This window comes from Gavialis gangeticus, unplaced genomic scaffold, assembly GCF_001723915.1.
Source record: "Gavialis gangeticus isolate Ggan-Ray unplaced genomic scaffold, GavGan_comp1, whole genome shotgun sequence".
NCBI lineage: Eukaryota > Metazoa > Chordata > Crocodylia > Gavialidae > Gavialis > Gavialis gangeticus.
The window spans coordinates 56226038-56245346 of NW_017728993.1; the positions used below are offsets into that span (position 1 = coordinate 56226038).

General features: G+C 42.9%; 1 protein-coding gene across 2 annotated transcripts in view; it reads right to left on the reverse strand.

Moving 5' to 3' along the window:
- The window catches only part of RGL1 (ral guanine nucleotide dissociation stimulator like 1), a 146796-nt gene that overhangs the window by 40494 nt on the left and 86993 nt on the right, over positions 1-19309 (reverse strand). The window contains exons 6-11 of one of the 2 annotated variants that reach the window (XM_019501743.1): positions 17047-17171; positions 16239-16454; positions 10546-10649; positions 8396-8480; positions 3472-3561; positions 1698-1784 (exon numbers count right to left, since the gene is read on the reverse strand). In XM_019501743.1, the coding sequence (XP_019357288.1) occupies positions 1698-1784; positions 3472-3561; positions 8396-8480; positions 10546-10649; positions 16239-16454; positions 17047-17171 (707 nt within the window). The remainder of the gene's footprint in view (positions 1-1697; positions 1785-3471; positions 3562-8395; positions 8481-10545; positions 10650-16238; positions 16455-17046; positions 17172-19309) is intronic. The other variant, XM_019501744.1, reaches the window with a different exon arrangement.

A 19309-nucleotide genomic window follows, 5' to 3' on the forward strand; every position in this document is an offset into this window, starting at 1 on the left:
GAGTTCAGCTTCTTGGTGTGTTTAGGGTGATTGCTGGTTCTGTGCAGATATGTATGTTGGTCTGTGGGTTTCTTGTATAACATGGTCTGTATTTTACCATCTGGATGCTGATCATCATGTCTAAAAAGGAGATGTTGGTGCTGGAGTACTCAAGAAGTGGTCAGATGGAGGGATGATGATTGTTGAATTTCTGATGGAACTCAATCAGAGATTGCAGGTTTGCAATCCAAATGACGAAGAGGTCATCGATATATCTTAAGTATAGCAAGGCTTTGATTGTGCAGTCTTTGAGGAAATTCTTCTTCCAGGTAGCTCATAAAAATGTTGGCATACTGTGGGGCCATTTTAGTGTCTATAGGTGTGCCCATGGTCTAGAGGCAGTGTTGGTTATTGAAAGTTAAGTTGTTGTGCATGAGGATGAGGTATATAAGGTCAGTAATATCTTTGGGTCTGTACTAGGAATTGTCATCTTGCTCTTGTAGGTATGTAAGGCAGGCTTGGATGCTGTCCTGGTGTGGCATGTTGGTATATAAGCTGGTAACATCCTGGTTAGGAGGGTGTTGCTGAGAAGGTGGCCTATGTTTTTAAGTTTTCATAGGAAGTCTGTAGTGTCTTGGACAAAACTCACTCTTTGGGTGACAAGTGGTTTAAGGAGTGATTCGAGAAAACCCACTGACTCTCACTGATTCTCTCACCCACTGACTCCTCAATTTACATTTTCACTGACTGGCTTGCATGCATACCAGCCTCTGGCTTCTTTATTATTCATTCCATCCACCAACTGCAGATGCTTCCTCAGCCTGATGAAGGGTTTTTAAAACCAAAAACTTGCTAAGAAAATTTTTTTCCAACTATTTAGTAGGTCTAATAAAAGATATCAGATTTACCCAAAGAACCTTGTCTGCCGTGTGTGTGTACATTTGGCCGTAGCAGGGGTGGCAATCACAGAGAAGAGGCGGGAATGTGCCCCCCCAGCCCGGCAGGGTCCACCCATCCTCCACCACCAGCATTAGGAGAGGAAGGGGCCCCTCTTACAGCCCCCTGCAGCCCAGCTCCTATGAAGGGAGAGGACCTCCAATTTTGTGCTTGCCTAGGGCTCCAGTACACCTTAATCTGCCTGCGCCCATTGGTCAAGATCTGTTGTGCTTACTCTTCCCTCCCTACACTGGACAGATTTCCTTCCCAGATGAGGAAGAGAGAGGAGGAAGAGTCTTTATTTATCAAGTCCTCAGCGCTCACATTTTTATGCTTTCAACTGAGAAAATGCTGAAACATTGTAGGCTCAAACTGACAAACAGTGCTTAAGACAGAGCTGTAACATTTTGTTTTCCAGCATGGCATGGGAATAATTACAGATAAAAAATAACTGCCATTTAAATAAAACTAAAATAATAAAACCCCTTCTACTCTCATTGTATTTTGTTCAGAAAGTTTTTATTTTTTTAATATAAAGTGTCATATTTCGGCAGGTCCCTTCAAATAAGCTGCATTATTAAATTCAGGAGAGCTCTTTTTGCTAATGAAAGTATTGTTCATTCTCCCCATTTCCTTGACGTACACATTCTTCTATGCTTCTGATTACTCCATATGAAGAGATGAGGGAAGAACACAGTGAAAGATACAGGACCATGGGGATTGTACTAAGTAACGGATAGGTAGGGAAAAGGGTTAAGATTCAGGAAGCTGCTCAAACCTACCTCAACATGGTCCTGATGGGCTGTGTCAAGCATGGTCAGATCAGTAAGAAAGGTTCCAAGATAAGGTACTGTGCCCTGCATTACTCCCTGCACAGAATCCAAGCAGCGTTTGGTTAAATGTCAAAGGAAAGCTAAGAATTCCAGCCAGGAAGTGATGTTATAAAACAGCAGACAAAACTAGCCAGCTAACAATCCTAAACCAGATCTTAAGTCTGCTTCTTTTCCACTTAAGTCAATGAGAATTTTGCCATTGCCTTCTGTAGCAGTGGGACAAATGAACAACAGATATGGAAGGGTACGTACACTGAAGTCCAACTGCTATCCTGCAGGAAGTCTTGTACGTAGTGTAAGTATAAAATCTAGAATGAGCACAAATGAGTCTCACAGTTACCTTCAGCATGACAGCTGAGTATGTAGATGGCTCATGATATCTTGTGTGAACAGCATTTTTCTTTGGTTCCTCTCCGTGAGGCATTGCTTTTTTAATGATGTTAGCAAATCATGTGATTCCTTTCACAGTTTTTCCTCCAAGCTGTATACATCCTCCCTGGGATAATTACCATGTTCTAATTAAGTTAAGATTCAGGTTTTGATTTTCTTAGGCCTGCTGTCTTGTGTGTCTACATCAGGGAGGAAAAAAAGTCACACTGCTACAAAAAACAGCAAGACTTGTAATGTGCCAGTAAAACAAAAAAGCAAAATATCTGGCAGTATTCTTTCCTCTAGCTTCCAGATCTCTCCTCCTCAGTAAGTATTTCTGAGAAAGTCACTTGTTTCTGCAAATGTTCCATTGCTCTCAATTTCATCATGGTAAAAATCAGTTTTCACTGGCAAAACCAGAAACCAGACATATCTTATAACAAACCATTGTGCAAATTCCAAAAAAATGTATGGGATCTCTGTGTGTTTTATGACCTCACTCAGAAGTAAATGAAAATTAGGCTTTGGACAGAGTTAATTTTCCTGGAAAGTTCTAAAAAGGTCAATGTTTCTATTAAGCATTTCACTCATGAAAACTGGATATTTTCAGAGTTCTGTTTGAAAGGTAATGGAGATAGTTTATTGAAAGGAGCTCCTGTACTTCCTTAGGAGAGGACAAAACAATTGAAGGCTATGGTATCTTCCTATATTTACCTATCATGTATCACTGTCTTACGCAGTGGCTTTATTAAGTTCCTGAGTTTTAATACTAAGGTCCAAACATTCAACCCGGCATCCATCATGAATAGCTGGGTAGGACACTAGGCAGATGTAGTTGGGGGCGGGGGGGTGAAAGAATTAGTTTTGTTCACCCCAGTGCACTCTTACTATGGAGAGAGAATCAGAGCTTGGTGCAAAAGGAAATGATTTAGAACCTCATCTCTCCTCTAATTGCTGTACTCTCTCAGCGTCAGCAGTACCTCATTTCATGCACTGGATATTAATTTGGAATATACATTTCTCCTGGCACTATAATACATACACAGGTGTTCCTAGAGTACAGGAGAGCTTGGTTTTTCAATAAACATAGCTGTTATGATTTGGCAGTTCAGCACAGCCCTGCATACCAGATAGTATTTTAGGCCACATGTAAAAAGGGACACAGATAAGGCCGAGTGTTCAGCCTTAACCTTTTGCATTAACTTTGTGTGCTAGTTGGTCAACCTCACTGCTGCACGTGGGATTGTTTTTGCAGAGCATGTCACACTTCGTAATTTTTAAGGTTATCATTTGTGTAGGCGATTAATCACATGTACAAATTCAGAAAGCAGAGAGAACAAGAGACTGAACACACCATATCTTTCTGCAGCTGAAGTCGTCTCTGAGTCCTTTTTTGGTTCTCCTTCACACTACTGTCCAAATTTGCAAACTTAGATGTTCCTTCCTGTAGACCAAATGAAAATGCAATTGATGGAGGATAACACGTAAGATTGGAATCACTGTAAATTAATACAAGGAAGTTTGTCTGCAATGGATCTGGCCCAGCCTAAGCTGAGAAGCTCTGAAGCTTTCCTGATTTTTCTAGGTCAAAGCCATCTCAATATGCTACTTATGTTTGTAAGCTTTATCCAAAATCAACCTATGGGCTTCACTTCCTAACTCAAGTTTCATAACCAACACTATCACAAATAAACATGTTCTTCTGTTATGTAACATTCTGGTGTTTTTCTTTTCTTATACTGTAATACTGACCTATGATGACTAACTTCTGTGGTTTGCTGACTACGAAGACATTCAGTCAGACTTTCAGCAAATGTAGAAGTTTACATTTGTACAATCCAGGAATTAAGCATTTCCGTTTTCCTAACTTTGAGCTGCTCAAATGTTGATCTGTCTTAGTGCTAGCTCAAGTTTGGGGGACCTGAAGCTAGGAGGTGAGGGCTAATGGGATGGGAGTGGGTAATGAAATAGGAAAGGAAATTGGTGAAATGAAGGAAGTCAACCACTGAAGGATAAAATAAAAAGAAGTGAAAAAATAATTTAAAAAGAAATAAAGAGGAAATAAATTAAAGAAGGTCTCATAAATTTGGAGTTGGGATTGGGGGTATGGGAGGTGTTGGTCATGCTTCTCAGGGTGGTCGGAAGTGGGAGTGGTGAGGGAAGGCACTTTTGGGGGACCTACTGCCCCTGCCCCAGGAAGGAAGTCCCAGCTCATGGGGACCTGATCTGGCCCTATACCCTGGTCTCCCTGCACCCCACTCCTGGATTTATTCATGCCCTGCAACCTAGCTAGCTGGCACATGCTCTGCAGGCAGTTTGCACAGGGTTGTACTCCTGGAGTAGGAAGGTCACACCACTGGGGGCAGGAAGGGGGAGTTTGTTTGGTGCCAGAACCACCCCCTTGGCAGCAGCAGTATTGCTAACCCCATTGTGCCAAAAACCATGAGACGAATTCTTAAAAAAAATCAAGAGACTGGCATGTAAATCATGAGATGCTATTTCTGAAGCATGCGTGTGTGGGGGAGGGTTATTTGTGAAGGTGTGGGGGGCTAGGTGTTGGTGTGTGTAGGGGGAGGGGTTTGGAGCCTGGGGAGGGAGGGTCCCCCCACACCCTGGCAGGATGTGGGGTACTATGGATCAGGAGTGAGAGGCAGCAGCAGGGCTGGAGGGCTGTGGCTTGGAAGTGAAAAGCAGACACACAGACACACAGAGACAGACATATAGACTGCACCAAGCTGGTAAGTGAGGGGAAGGCATGGGGTGTATAGGGAATGGGCAAGGAGAGGGGGCAGATCAAGGCCCCCACAGTGAGGGAGGGGGGGAGTGGAGCAGGAGCAGGGGCTGGGGTGAATGGGGCCCCAGAGCTGGGGTGGGTTGTCAAGAGGCACAGGAGTTGCTTTCCGCAACTATGTGCACCCCCAGGGGAGGCATGGGGGGCGCAGAGCCCTGAGCCCACAGCAGGCAGCCACCTCTGCCCTATGGGGGGCACATGCCCCCCATGCCTCTCCTGGGGATGCCATGATGGCAGGGAGCCACAACCCCCACCACGCTCTGGTCAATCTACCCACGACATGACCCCGGGGCTCCATTCACCCCAGCCCCTGCTCCACTCCCTCACCGTGGGGCCTCTATCTGCCCCTTACTTCCTTTTTTCCACCAAGTCCCTTCCCCTTCATAGACTTACTAGCTGGGTGCTCTCTATATGCACTGGAAGGAAAATCCTGAGATTTGAGGGTTGTATCCTGAGAACATGAGTTAGGGTAAATTTGATTTGGAAATCAGGAGTCTCACGATGGTTTTGTGAGAGTTGCCATTACTGCAGTAGAGTTCTGGGGGTGGAAAGTTTGTCCACACAGAACAGGAAGGTGCAGGAGGGGACACTGCATCCTGGGATGCTGGAGGACTGCAACTTGGACAGCTCATCTGTGGGGAGTGACCACACATTAATGCAGGAGTTTTCAAACTTTTTAAACAAGTGAATCCCTTCTGCCTCAAACTTTCAGCTCATGTACCCCTTTATATTTTTTCTTGATTTTAAGGGGGATGCAGATCAAGGCCCCCACAGGGAGGGAGGGAGTGGGCCTGGGGCAGGGGCAGGTGCTACACAGCAGGATGGAGCATGTCTAACCAGCCATGAAAAATGGGGCATGGAGGCAGTGGGCAGAAGAAGTGGCGGCATGGGATTGTAGGTGGCAGCGGTGCAGGGTGGTGGGTGGTGGCAGAAGAAGCCACGTGTGAGGCCACCACATGCAAGCCCCCTTTCCCCAGGCAGCACCTGTATAGCCCACAGAGGGGTGCCACTGCCCTTGCCCCCCTGCCCTGCACAGAAACACATTCCCCCCACCACTGAGACCTTCTGCACCTCACTGCCACGGCTTGCTTCGAGAGCAGCATGACAGCCATGTGCATCACCCAAGGGAGAGGTGAAGTGTGGGAATGTGGAGGGGGAGATGCCGCAGCCATGCCCTGGGGTGCACTCCATCCCTGCCCACCCGCACATACCCCCTCTGACCTTTCTAAGTACCCTTAGGGGTATGCATATCACTGGTTGACAACCCCTGCATTAATGGAACACCAACTGAGTAGCATAGATCAGAGATAAACCTGCCCAGGAGCGGTATAACTTTAAGCTGCCTAAAGGGTGCTTAAAACTAGTTTCAGGTGTAATGTGTGGACTATCCACAGGTTAAGAGCCTCAGGAGCTGCCTGAAATTAGTACTTTAAAAGGCCCTAAGAATCCAAGACCCCTCTGAAAGAGGGAGATATGAGATGAGATATGAGGAGTTTAAATGACATGCCCATGCTTACATTAAGCAAGCAGGGGCTGAGAGGAAGGAACATAGGCATCATTCACACACCATGGGTTGTGAGAGGTGGTGTTACCAGAATTGGAAATGTCCTTATTGTCCAGACCTCATGCCACTTTTGTTTAGTTCCATATACTGGTTGTGTGTTGTCTGATGTATCTGTAAATGTCTCAAATGATGGCTCTGCCACAACTTCCCTTGGAGGACTCTTCAAGAATGTGACAGTCCTCATGCTCAGGGAAAAAAAGCTACACTTGGGGTTGTCGCTAGTTATACCACCAACTGGAAGGAAATCAGGGGAACAGCTGGGTGGAATCATGCTGTAGCTCTCCTTTTGGAACTTTCCTCATTTCATTGCATTCAGAAGGTTTTTTAAACCTATCTACAAATGGAAAAGGGAGATTTACCAGGAACCAGGACATCTGCTTAAAGGTATTACCTTTTTTAACATTAATTAACATTAATTAAGCTGCTCTGGACTTGCACTGACTTTCTTCCCCTATCTTCAAGACTGTTCACCTGCTATAAAATTATACGCTTTGTATTTTGATGAACAAATCCTAAACAACACATGAGGCTAACAGACTTGGAAAAAAAAGTCAGTCACCAGTGCTGTATTCTTGCCCCAAACTCAGTGTTCAAATAGCAAACTGGGGGCAAGTTATAAATTCCCAGGTTCGTTGGCTAGAAATAAACTCTCACTGAACTTTCCTTAGTTTACTAAAGGTTCCCAGACCATGATACTCGGGCATTATTTTTCATTTTTAGGGTGCCTAAACTTTTGGGATTCACTTAAGTCCAAGAACAAAAATGCTGAACTCTTATAACAGACTGTTTTGTGGACTGGCTGGCCAAACACACACAGGACAAAGTGTGTTCCCTCAAGATTTTCAGTCCTGTTTTGTATTTCTAAGCAAGGTAGGGATAGTTTGGATAAACATCTTGGACTCATTCCTTAGCTAGAGCAAACTGGCATTATTCCACTGAAGTCAAAAGAGCTTTGATGATATACGCCAACTGAGAATCTGGTCCCAGAATTTTTTGTGCTGATCGGTACTAAACTTTTCCAGATTTACTTATAAGTGAAAGGCTGCCTAAATTAGCTTTTCTTTTGGTAAGCCTCTATACTTTGCTGAAGTGCTATTTTGCAGCTTCTCCCAATGAAATGACAGTCCCTCCCAACCCACAGACACATTCTACAGAACTTGCTCACTAAGGCTGTGACTACATTGCAATGAGTCAAGCATGAGCAGGCATATTTAAAAGTCCGGGGCTGCTGACAGACATGGAAAAAAAAACCAAAACTTGTGCTTTACCGGAAGCAGCAGCGGTAGCATGTTAGCTCAACCCGGCTCCTCAGAGTCTGTATAGATCACGTGCTTCAGCAGGGCTTTTTGGCACTTTTATGTACAACTGATTCAATCAGCTTTTAGATAAAAACACCATAAAAGCCCTGCTGAAGCACCCAATCAGTACAAATATTGGGCGAGCTGAGTCAAACTAACATGATGCCTCTTCTTGGCATGTGCTGGGATTGGCACAGGGGCACCAGTTTTTTTTCAGAGGGGGGAAGGTCATCTGTAAGCAGCCTTGGATACCAATAGTAGTGAAGCCACAGCTGTGTGGTCTTCAAGGTGGGATATGCAAGACCACCTGAGGTCCTGGCAGAGACTAGCATGCACTGAAGTGTGTACTATCACAGCCCGTTCAGGCTAGCTAAATGTAAAGTTTTACCTGACCACACTGCAATTGAATCTCTGCATGCAGTGTTGACACTAAGACAAACCCTACTGTCTGCCCCAAGTACACCACAAAAATGTTGCATAACGGGAAGTCCTATTCCTTGAATACACTCAGCTGAGGCACTCTCTTCTATGGTGCATGAAAGGGTGAGTTTAGGTGACTCCGTAGGAAAAACCTGATTTCAGCCCTGGCACAAGCCACTGATCTTTCTCTCAGACTAATTCTAACCTTCATCAGCAGCTCCCTACTCGTCAGATAATTGTCATGCTCTGAGAAGATGTCGGACAGCTCTTCAAACGTCAGCATCTTCTCCCTACATAGAAAAGGAATTACTTCCGTGAGATTAACAATCACATTAATCCATCCTAGATCATTATTCAGTAGTTTTTCACTGATGACTGACTAGCTAATAATCAAACACAGAAAATGTATAAGCAGAAGCAAGACACATCTGGATAGGTGCTGATACTCTTCCAGAAAGCCCTTTCAACTCCCGCTGCAGCAAAGGCAGTCCATCATAGTAATGTATTCAGTTGTTCTTATCCAACATGTTGATGTCTGTAAATAAGAAAGACAACTTTTCAAAGAGATCAACCTGACACCTAGCAGTGGGAGAATACGCATTTGCCATTAGCCCCGTGGGCCTGCAGTGCCCAGCCAGGTGAAATTCTTGAATCAGTATCAACTTTGGAAACCTTTTTTGTCAAAAAGACATACAAGAACAATCTATCCTTCCCTCAAGAAGAAAGGAAGGAAGAGAGGTTATCCTTGCTACTAACGGTGACATAGGAGCATGGAAACTGGAAGGGACCCTTTGGACCAGGGATGCCCAGATATGGACTGTGGGCTGGATCTGGCCCATGGGGCCCCTAAAAAAATGTTGAAAATTAAAATTTATCTGTCCTTGGTTTCTGTCAAAAATGACAGGACCCAGGGGAATCCTTGACAGGCTCCTGCAACAGCAGGGCCCACCTGGCCCTGCCCCAGCAGGGGCTTCCGGCCTGCGACAACATGGCTGCCCCAGCCAGAAACTCAGGTAAGGGGAAAGGACAGGATAAGAGCTGGTGTGGAGCATGGGGAAAAGCAACCCCTTGCCCTCCCCGTGGCCTGAGCTCCCTGCTGCAGCTGCTCGCAGCCCACACAGGGTTGTCCTGAGCAACGACAGAGTGTTCCAAGCTGGTGCTGAGTGCGGGGGAAAAGCTGCCCCTTCCCCACCCCATGGTCGGTGCCCCATGCTGCAGCTGCTTGCAGCCCACGTGGAGCTGTCTGTGCCTGCTCAGGACAGCCCCACGCAGGCTGCGAGCGGCTGCAGCAGGGAGCACCAGCCACAGAGTGGGGGAGGGGCCACTTTTCCCCCGCACTCAGCTGCAGCTCCTTCCCTGCCAGCAAGCAGGGGGTCAGGGCTGTGCTCTGCCCCCACCTGTACCACGGGGCTGGGGGGGCACTGGGAATGAGCGGGTGCTGGAGCACAGGGCCCGCACCGGTGTTCCACAACCAGCGCCAGCAGGGCCCAAAGCAGGGCGGCAGAAGTACAGGGTCCTAGCCAGCAGGGGCCCAGCCTGGCTCCACAGACCCCTGCCAGCCTGCGCCCTGCTCTGGGCCCCACCAGTGCTGGCCCTGGGACATTGGTCCCAAGACATTGGGACATTGGTTCCAAGATGGTGACCAAGGGGCAGGGCACCTGTCAAAGAGCGGGGCTACTCATGCAGCCCTCGATAGCTTGTCAAAACTAGGTAAGCAGCCCTCCGCCCAAAAAAATTACCCACCTCTGCTTTGGATCATCAAGCCCAGCTGGCATATAAGCAGCCTGCCAATTATTCAAAAAGCATTACCTGGTGAGAAATGTTGAATCTAATACTGTTTTGTATTAGATTGCTAACCTAGTAACTTAGACTAAGGAAACTTGGTCCTGAAGCAGACCTGGTGGCATAAAACCTGCCTCAGAGGAACTTAGACCCTCTCCACAGTTTCAAAAGGGAGAAAAAGAAAAATTAACTACATTGTAGCACCTTTTTCTCTTCCCATTTTTCTGGTCTCCCTTTGGAGTATTGTTTGCTCATGGTGCAAAGACAGAAATCTCCACTGCCCTTCTGCCCACAGAACAGGTGATGGTGTATCTGACACACCAAAGGAAAGGACATAAGAGTCCTAGTGACAGCATGGCTATGCTTCTTCCTACAACATCAATAAGATGGTAGCAGGAATTCATGACTCCTAGACGTTGCCCAAAACTTTTAAACTGACTGAAACAGAAGCTCATCTGAGAAAGTGAATGGATGTATGAAGGAATGGGATGATAACCGTGAGAAGTAATGGCATTAAAAACAATATTTTTGTTGTGAGTCAGTTATGATGCAAACAAGCAAGAGGAAGATTACTTTGTAACAGACGCCCAGGTCGTCTTTAGTCGATAGATGGAAGTGGACTGCAGTGCTGAAACAATGGCCCTCAAGGAGGAAAAATTCTTCAGGATCCTACATTCCTGTAAAGGGAGAGATTAAAAAACAGAGGAGAGTTAAATATCAATATTACAAGCAGGCTGGCGATTTCCTGTTTCACTGGTATCACAGCTGTTACAAATTCTTACTACTAAATAGGCAGCTGTACAAATATTGAACATCAAAAATTGACTCCCCTCACTCTCCCCAGCCATCAAAACACTTTATAGGTTTTGGCACTTACATCTTGTTTTCCTCACTTTCTTATATTTTTTGTGATGGTATTGCAGTTTTATAGTTTCCAGCTCTCCTAGTAAAAATACTAGTGGAGGTGGGTCTCTGAAGCCAAGCTAAGGAAAGCAATTTTTTTCCTATAAAATAGAGCTTTTTATTTACCATCTTTCCCCTGCTAGAGGAAAGTTGGAGGGTACACCTCCTTACCAGTGGTATTTAAAATGTTAAAGCTCCATAAGCGAAGAATTAAAAATACACACAAAGGAACAACCTATCAATTAGACAGGTGCATCATTTAATGGAAGAGTTCTCTAACATAGCTAAGCGAATCTGTCTATCAAGACCGGAGAAATCTTCTAATGTGTGATCACAATACACACCCCTGGAATAATGATAGTGGAGACATATATGGACAAGTAATATTGAGAACTGTTTTGGATGCTGCGAGTATTTGGGCCTCCTTACAAAACATTTGAAGTGAGGGGCCTAGATTCTGATGGTAGCAGATGGAAACAAGACAGAAAAAGCATATTATGGAGCAACCAATGGACTCATGCAAGGCCCCACAACACACTTGGGGTTTATGGACCAGAACTTAAGAACCACTGATTAAGGTAAGGCTTGACAAGCCCTTAGACACAAATATCTGAGTGCACAAGTATGGAAGTCAACATATGAGGATGTCATTTTTACATGGCATTGGAAACATGCTAAATATGAATCTGAGCCAGTACACACTCATGGGTCTGATCATAAGCTATGTACAGGATACTCTTTGGTGTACAAATAAAACTGATTTTTTGCATCCACTGTACCATCTATTTATGTGAACGAAGCAAGATAAAGTAAAATTAAACATTTATATGACTAACTTTATTGGCAAGAGCTCTAATTAAATTAACAGTACCTGTCACAAATATAACTGTATTCATGTGTATGTTTGTGTGAAGGAGTTATCTGCAATCATAGACATTTTGCTTAAAAAATGTGACTCATAATAACTAGCAGCAGACAGCAGCAGAACAGCTACTGCTTCTATCAGGATAAGGTTTTTCAAATATTGGTATTAGAAGATTCAGGATAGATTGAGACCATCAGTTGACTTTGGGGTCAGATCTAGTGGCACCAAAATCTTAAGAACTATACTTGCAACACATCTGGCATCTTAGACCAAAATATCAAAACAGCTTTTCTCATGAGATGTCAGCAAGAGCCAAATGAGAAAACAGGTCTCTTCCCACCACAAATTGTTCAAGTCCAGAAACTTCAATTTAATCCCCTACCCACTGCCTCAAAATACATAGAAGGTTTTTGAAAGGAGGTTAGGTTAGACTTATTTTGAGTTAACAGCATCCACTACGTTTAAAGAGTACATCAGGTTTTCTCTTATGCATTCATGTTTCCAGAGGTTTATTTAATTTGCTACAGGCTAAACTTCAGCTAATGATATTTTCTTCTGCCAGAGGTATTTTTAGATTCCTTTACTTTCTTATAAGTGACTCTTAAAAAAATCAGTAACTTTACAGTACATGAAATTCTCAGAATAACCTTGATTTTGAAGATGAAGCTTAACAGGTGATTAATGATTTCTTTTTTAATTTTTAAAGCAAACATTTTGTGTAGAAAATTGGCTGCTACTGCTCAGTAACTTTAGATTTTAGGTGGAGTCTGAAGGGCCGACAGTAAAGAAAAACAGTTTGATTTGTAAACTGATGAGCCTGAATCTGAAGATCGTGGACAGACAACAAGCATGGAGCCCAACTGCCCTATTTCTGGAATCATTTGTCACTGAATAACAGTTCTGTAATGAGCAGATATTTTTAAATGGAGATACCTAAATATGAAAATCATGTTTGTGCCTGCAAAACAAGCAATGTCCTATAGAACTCAGTAACTGTGTGTGTTACTGGCCATTCTACATGTGCAATTATTTGGCTGTGTGCGCACATGTATGTTTCATGGGCTCAGGAGGACTGGAATATTTAATTATGCATATGAAATTAGTAGGATGAATAGTACTGGATCAACAGGGCTGAGCAGATAGATCTATCCCCAGGATCAAGAAATATGTTGCAAGGGACTGGTCAGATTTCCTCTGACATCCCACTACTCTCTTATTATGTCCTAAGGTAACTTCCATGGCCTGTACAATATTTTATTTCTCTACTGTGCTTCCTAACAACAGTGCTAGATTTTCATGACTGTATGTGAACCTGGGAGAAGTTTACTAAAACTCAAGAATGAACCCACCTAATCCTTTACATATTATTCACCAAAAAGCTACCATATAACAATGAAAGTGAGATAACTGGAAATGCCAAAGAGGCAGAAGACTCTGCTTCCTCATAATGAGTTCCCTGAACCTTGCAGTCCTACCAGTTCAGGTGCCAAAACTAATAATTTTGCCCCAGAAGCATACAAACACATTGTCAAATTTAGAAGGCCCAATAATCAGGTCTTATTTTATTACTATTACTGTTTTTGCACTTCTTTGCAAGAATGCATGCTATTCTTTAATATACAGGCACTGATGTTATGTGTATTCTAGAGGTGCACCGATACATTGGTCAGATATTGGCTTGGTACCGATAAAAAGAAAATTGTCTACATCTGATATGGGCCTGATGGGGCCAATAATTTGGCCAATAAATGCCCATGTTGCATGCAGCCGCAACCCGGCCTGGAGCAGATCCGGCAGCATAGAGAGCTGCCTCCAGCTGGTAAGTCAGAAGGGGAGGGAAAGGGAAGGGGTGTGGGGGGCAGATCAATGCCCCCTGCGATGAGGGAGGGGGAAGGCGCGGGATGGAGACATGGCTCATGGGGTGGGGGCAGCTCCCACTGCTGCTTGCACCCCGGGAGGGTGGGGATGGGGGGGCATGTGCCCCCATATCTGTAGGGCATGGGGCAAGCGGCAGCTGTGGGGTAGAGCTGAAGCCAGAGCCAGTGCTGCGTGGGGCTTTTCTTGCCAGGGGCTGGGCTCAGAGGAGGCTTTGGCGGCACTGGGAAGAGGCTGCAACCACACCAGATTTCACCACAGCTCCACTCCCAGTCCCATGCTGCCGAGTGGTGCTGCCATAGCTTTTCCCGGTGCTTGGGTGGACATGGGGTGTTCAGCTGGGGCTGCACTGGGTGGCGACACAGGGCTGGGAGCGCAGCTGTGGTGAAATTTGGGATGACCTGCCCCCCCACACCCCTTCCCTCCCCACTTCTCTTCCACCACACCAGACTTACCACCCGGAGGCAGCTGTATCGGATATCAGATCAGTATTGGCTGATATGCCTCCTTAAATATCGGCTATCAGTATCGGCCCCCAAAACCTCTATCTGTGCATCCCTAGTAAATTCTACAATATTCTTAAAAAAAAATCTGTCTCAATACCAACAGCCCATGAGCAGAGTTCAGGAAAGGTTTAAAAATGGAAGATAAAATCTAAAAACTTAGGAAACTAGTGTTACATAAGGAACTTGAGCAAAATGTTTTTATGCCAAGAATAAGAAACATATGGAATCAGTTACAAGGGAAAGCAGTTGAAGCAAAGACTCAAATGAAGTTCAAGAGACACCTGGGGCATGGTGAAAAAGCAGAAAAAAAACAGAATTAAGATGAACCAAAGAAAAGGAAGGGATCTTTAGCCTGATGGCCTTTCTTTTAACATTTTTCTGTTCTTTTGGGTACACAAATTACTGTGCATATCCAGTGAAAACAAGGTTACTCAGACAGCGTAGAGTTCATTGTCATGGATCATTCAAAACAGCATGAATTATTAAATAACTTAATATCATTAAATATTATTAAAGGTAATTAACTTTTCAGCTTTTCCTTTCAAAGCCTTTTTTAATTAGAAGTGAATTATTTTTTGTGTCTGTAGCCATTTCCCTAAATCTAACTTATGCTTTACTTCTAAATGTGTCCATATTTAAGAACAAACAATATTCAATTTGGGACTCTCTTACTCAGAATTCAATTTTATGGGGTTTTTAGATTTGGGAAAGGGAAAAAAGAGATAGTTGTTAAAGATGAATTGCTTCTGTGGAATTTTGTGTATTTGGAGTCTTTCAAAATAGTTTTCATTTGCCTCAAATGCCCAGTTTTCAGTTTGAAACAAAAGAAATACAAACTGAGTTAAAGCAAAGGACAAAGAACCATTTTTTTCTGCTATTCGCCATATTTCCTTGTATTAAAATATTCAAAAGCACGTTGAAAGGTTGTTTTTAAACTTTCTTCCCTGCCAAGTTAGAGAGAAAATTCTAAATAGCTAATTCTGAGAACATTTAACAGGTTGTTCCTGAATCATCATCAAGGTTTACTTAGAAGTTATAAAGCAGGATGAGGAATGCACTCTGTCAGAAGGTGCCTGAATCAGTCAGGAACTAAACAGGCAAAAAGACAACAAGAACCTCCCTGGAGAACCTACCTCAAATCGATAAATGAACCAAATTATTATAAAATCATAGAAAATTAGTGTTCAAAGGGACCTCAGGAGGTCATCTAGTCCACCCCTCCTGCTCAAAGCAGGACCATCCCCAACTAGATCATCCCAGCCAAAGCTTTGTCTAGCTGGGTTTTGAAACCTCTAAGGATGGAGCTTCCAGCACCTCTTTGAGTAACCTGTTCCAGTGTTTTACTAGTTTCATGTTGAGAAAATTCTTCATAATATCTAACCTAAACTTCCCTTGATGCAACTTGAGACCATTGCTCCTTGTTCTGTCATCTGCCACCACTGAGAACAGTCTAGCTCCATCCTCTTTTGAAGCCCTCTTCAGGTAGTTGAAGGCTGCTATTTAATCCCCTCTCAGTCTCCTCTTCTCTAGACTACATAAGCCCAGTTCCCTAAGTCTTTCCTCATAAGTCATGTCCCCTAGGCCCCTTACCATTTTTGTTGCCCTCCACTGGATTCTCTCCAATTTGTCCACAAATCAGCTTATCAGCTAAAGATGTACAAGAGGCCACAAAGATGAGCATGTGTCCTCTGTACTTGTGATTGTTTGAATGCATACAAGCAAAACCCTTATTTGAGGGAACAAACGGGCACTATGGACTTACATGCACAGATGGGTTTTGTGGGCATGACAAATGCTTCATTTCTGTTCTTGTATCACATTTCTTTGAAACCATGGTAAAATTCCAACTACACTGGTTGACATCATCTAGTAATTAACACATTGGTCTACATTATCCAATAACTAAAACTGTGTGAAAAGGTTATAATTACTACTTTATTGATGAGGAAAGTCAGAGATGTGTTGTACCCTGGCCCAAGCCACTAAGGCAATCAGTACCAAAAATAACCAGGATTAAAACTTCATGGGTCTGTGAGGAAAGCAGTTGACCTCCCTCCCTCATTTAAACACCACAAGACAACAAACATTAACTGAAAAACCCAGAATAAATGTTTTACTTGTGCAATATTGATCCACTTCTCAATGATCTTGGCTCTGTGCTGTGGCTTGAGTTCTTTGTCCTTCAGGATGGTTTTGATGACACAGTTAGTAACTGCATTAAACTGGGAAATGGTGGCTCTGATAGTGGATGCCAAGTGCTTGTATTCTTTCTTATCCCTCTGAGACCAGATGCACCCCAAACAGTGGTGGGGCACTACTTTCTTAAAGAGCTCCTAAAATTGATCAGAAGAATACAAATGAACAAACCTCTGCTAGATTTCTGTTATCAACATACATGAATACACATTTTTCTATACTTTGGATTTAACACTGGTACTGTATTAGTAGATAAATACTGTTTTTTTTCTGACACAAAATGTACTTTGTACTGTTTTATATAGACTTTAATGAATGTATTGCTGATTAGAAGAACATATACAGCTTCCAGAAATTGCATATACAGTGTAAATATATCTGTATTTGTATCAATATATCTACTGATAGTGACTGATGCACAGAGGAGCATGATCATAGTAGCTATATTTATGCAATGTAGTTTCATAAACTAAAGATGCTTGTAAATGCAATATAATCATGACAAAAACCATCTTATAAGATATTAAATAAATACTATGGGGTATCTGAACTTTGCAAAAAGGACATGATGTAATAATATATTCATTTACATGTTTTTTAAAACCTGTCACCCAAAAGAAACAATCTGATTGGCTGAAGTGGGGGATCAGTACTGCTACCTGATAAGTAGCTAGCAGAGTTTTGGAACACAAGCAGTTTTCTTTCTCCCTGAAACCACATGGTACTTACTGCATCCATATATGTTAGCTGCTCTGCCACAAGATCTTCTGAGAAAAAAGAGAGCTCGTGTGTCCCATCAATTTCTATTTCCTCGTCAACATCAAGGCTAAAAATGAAGGTGCTATGAAACCCATCTGTGGAAAACATAATATAACTTAATAAAATACACATGATGAACAGTAAATTAAAGCCACTATCTATCATCATCATCATGTTAGAGCCTTGCAGTCCTAACAGTGGTTCAGGACTATACTATGTTAGGGACTATAGTCATGTGCTTTATAATCTGAGAAACCAAAAAAATGCACATTAGCCTGTCTTAATGCACATTAACTAAAGAGTATGGGACACTTTTTCACATGCTCTGAGGGTAGGGGCACTTTAGATCTGACTAAAGCACCACAGCGTCTCATGTATCAATGTCTCCATGCTTCAAAATGGTAGTGGGGGCATTTGAACTAAAGCTTATTATATTAACTCAAGTGTCCCCACTGCCATTTTTAAGCATGGGGACACTGATACATGAGACACAGGAGGCTGCTGAAGCATGGTAATTACCACGCTGCACCAGACTTGATTAATTGACTCTGCTCCAACACACTGTAGTTACAGCACATTGGAGCAGCCTCCCAGCATGTCGACAGGCACCCATGGTTTTTAAGTTACGCTTAATGCGCATTAGCTTATTTTAATGTGCATTAACTAAATAGCATGTTTTTAGTGATGCTTTAATATGCATTAAAATAGGTTAATGTGCATTAAAGTGCATGTGTAGACATGCCTACTGTGTCACAAATTAACTGCAATAGGAACTCCCTGAATTCAGTTTATGTCTCCTGTGTAGAAAGGTGGGAGTGTCAGGCATCTTTTTAGCACCATCCTCCCCTTTGTATGGCTAAATAGCTATAAACTGATCTGATATGGATTGTACTGAGGAAAGGGTAACCCAATATTTTTCTCCTTTCTAGTTTGCAAAGTTGAGCCAGAAAACAAATGTGCTGAGTCTCCAAGGAAGAATACTCCTTCAAAGATTCTCCTGGAGCAGTGAGCAAGAGAGGGGTCATTCTCACTGGGGGCATAAAGCTAAGGCAGAGGCAGAAGGATTCCATATAGATGGCTCTGACACCTTATGGATCTGTCAAACTGCACAAAGGTGGATTTGTCAGGTTTGGAGTCAAAACCAGTTTATTTTATGGTGGGAAGGTGAAGAACCTTTTCCCTACCATTCCATGGTTAGGGAGATTCTCAAGTGGGGGTTCTTGAAAAGACTTCCTTCCCCATAATTCTCTTACTGTAAAAAAATGAGATCTGGTTCAAAAGCATCAAAATATTGCTGGACTCTTCCACCTGGCAACAGATGATAATTTTGCTCTCATTTACATCAAGTGTCTGTCGCTCAGCAAAGTTTTAACATCAAAGCTGCTGGAGTGAAATCCACTGGATTTTTTTTTACATAATATGCAATGTACTTCAGAGCATGTTATGAAATATTTCCTATCCAATTGGAACTAAACAATTATCAAAAATAACAGGGAACATTATGTGATACATCTTTCTTGATTTTTCAAGCATGTGTTTCCTCTTTGCTCACTAATTTGCAAAACTTAGCCATTTGCTATGGGCCTCGCAATCATTAGTCTAAATTGGCAAGACTCTACTGTAACAAACTACAACTACTGGAAAATACAGAATGGAGTCTAGATATACCAATTTACTTGGAGCTAAATAAGGTGAGTGAAAATGACTGAGCTTTAGTTATCTGTGGATATTTTATGAAAATAAGCCATGTAAATGGAATTTTATAACAACTGTTTACAAAAATCATCTATCTGTCCTCCTTTTCTGATTCTGTTCTGCTGAGTGGAATCTCTTTTCTCTCTGTCTTTATCTACTCAGTAAAATCAACTCCATATCCTGTTCCTCAAGATGTTAACCTCTAAATTTCTGCTGTCATTTTCCCTATAGTCTAACTTGATCCACTTCTCTTTTCCTTCAAATCCTGTTTTAAAACCCACCTTTCTACAACCCCTCTTACCTTCTTAACATCACTGATTCCTGCTGCCGAACTGTTGGGCTAGGCTTGCCTTCTTTTGTATTTCTCAAGATATTCTTTAGGCGCTGGCAGAAGTGATGTTTTGTCACAGAAGTAATCAGCCACTGAAAGCACTGTACAACCAAGCACTGAGAGAAGTACATGGCTGCAGAGTACTTTAAAAAGTGCCTGATTGTCTGACAAATAGTTTCATAGTTTCATAGTTTCTAGGGTCGGAAG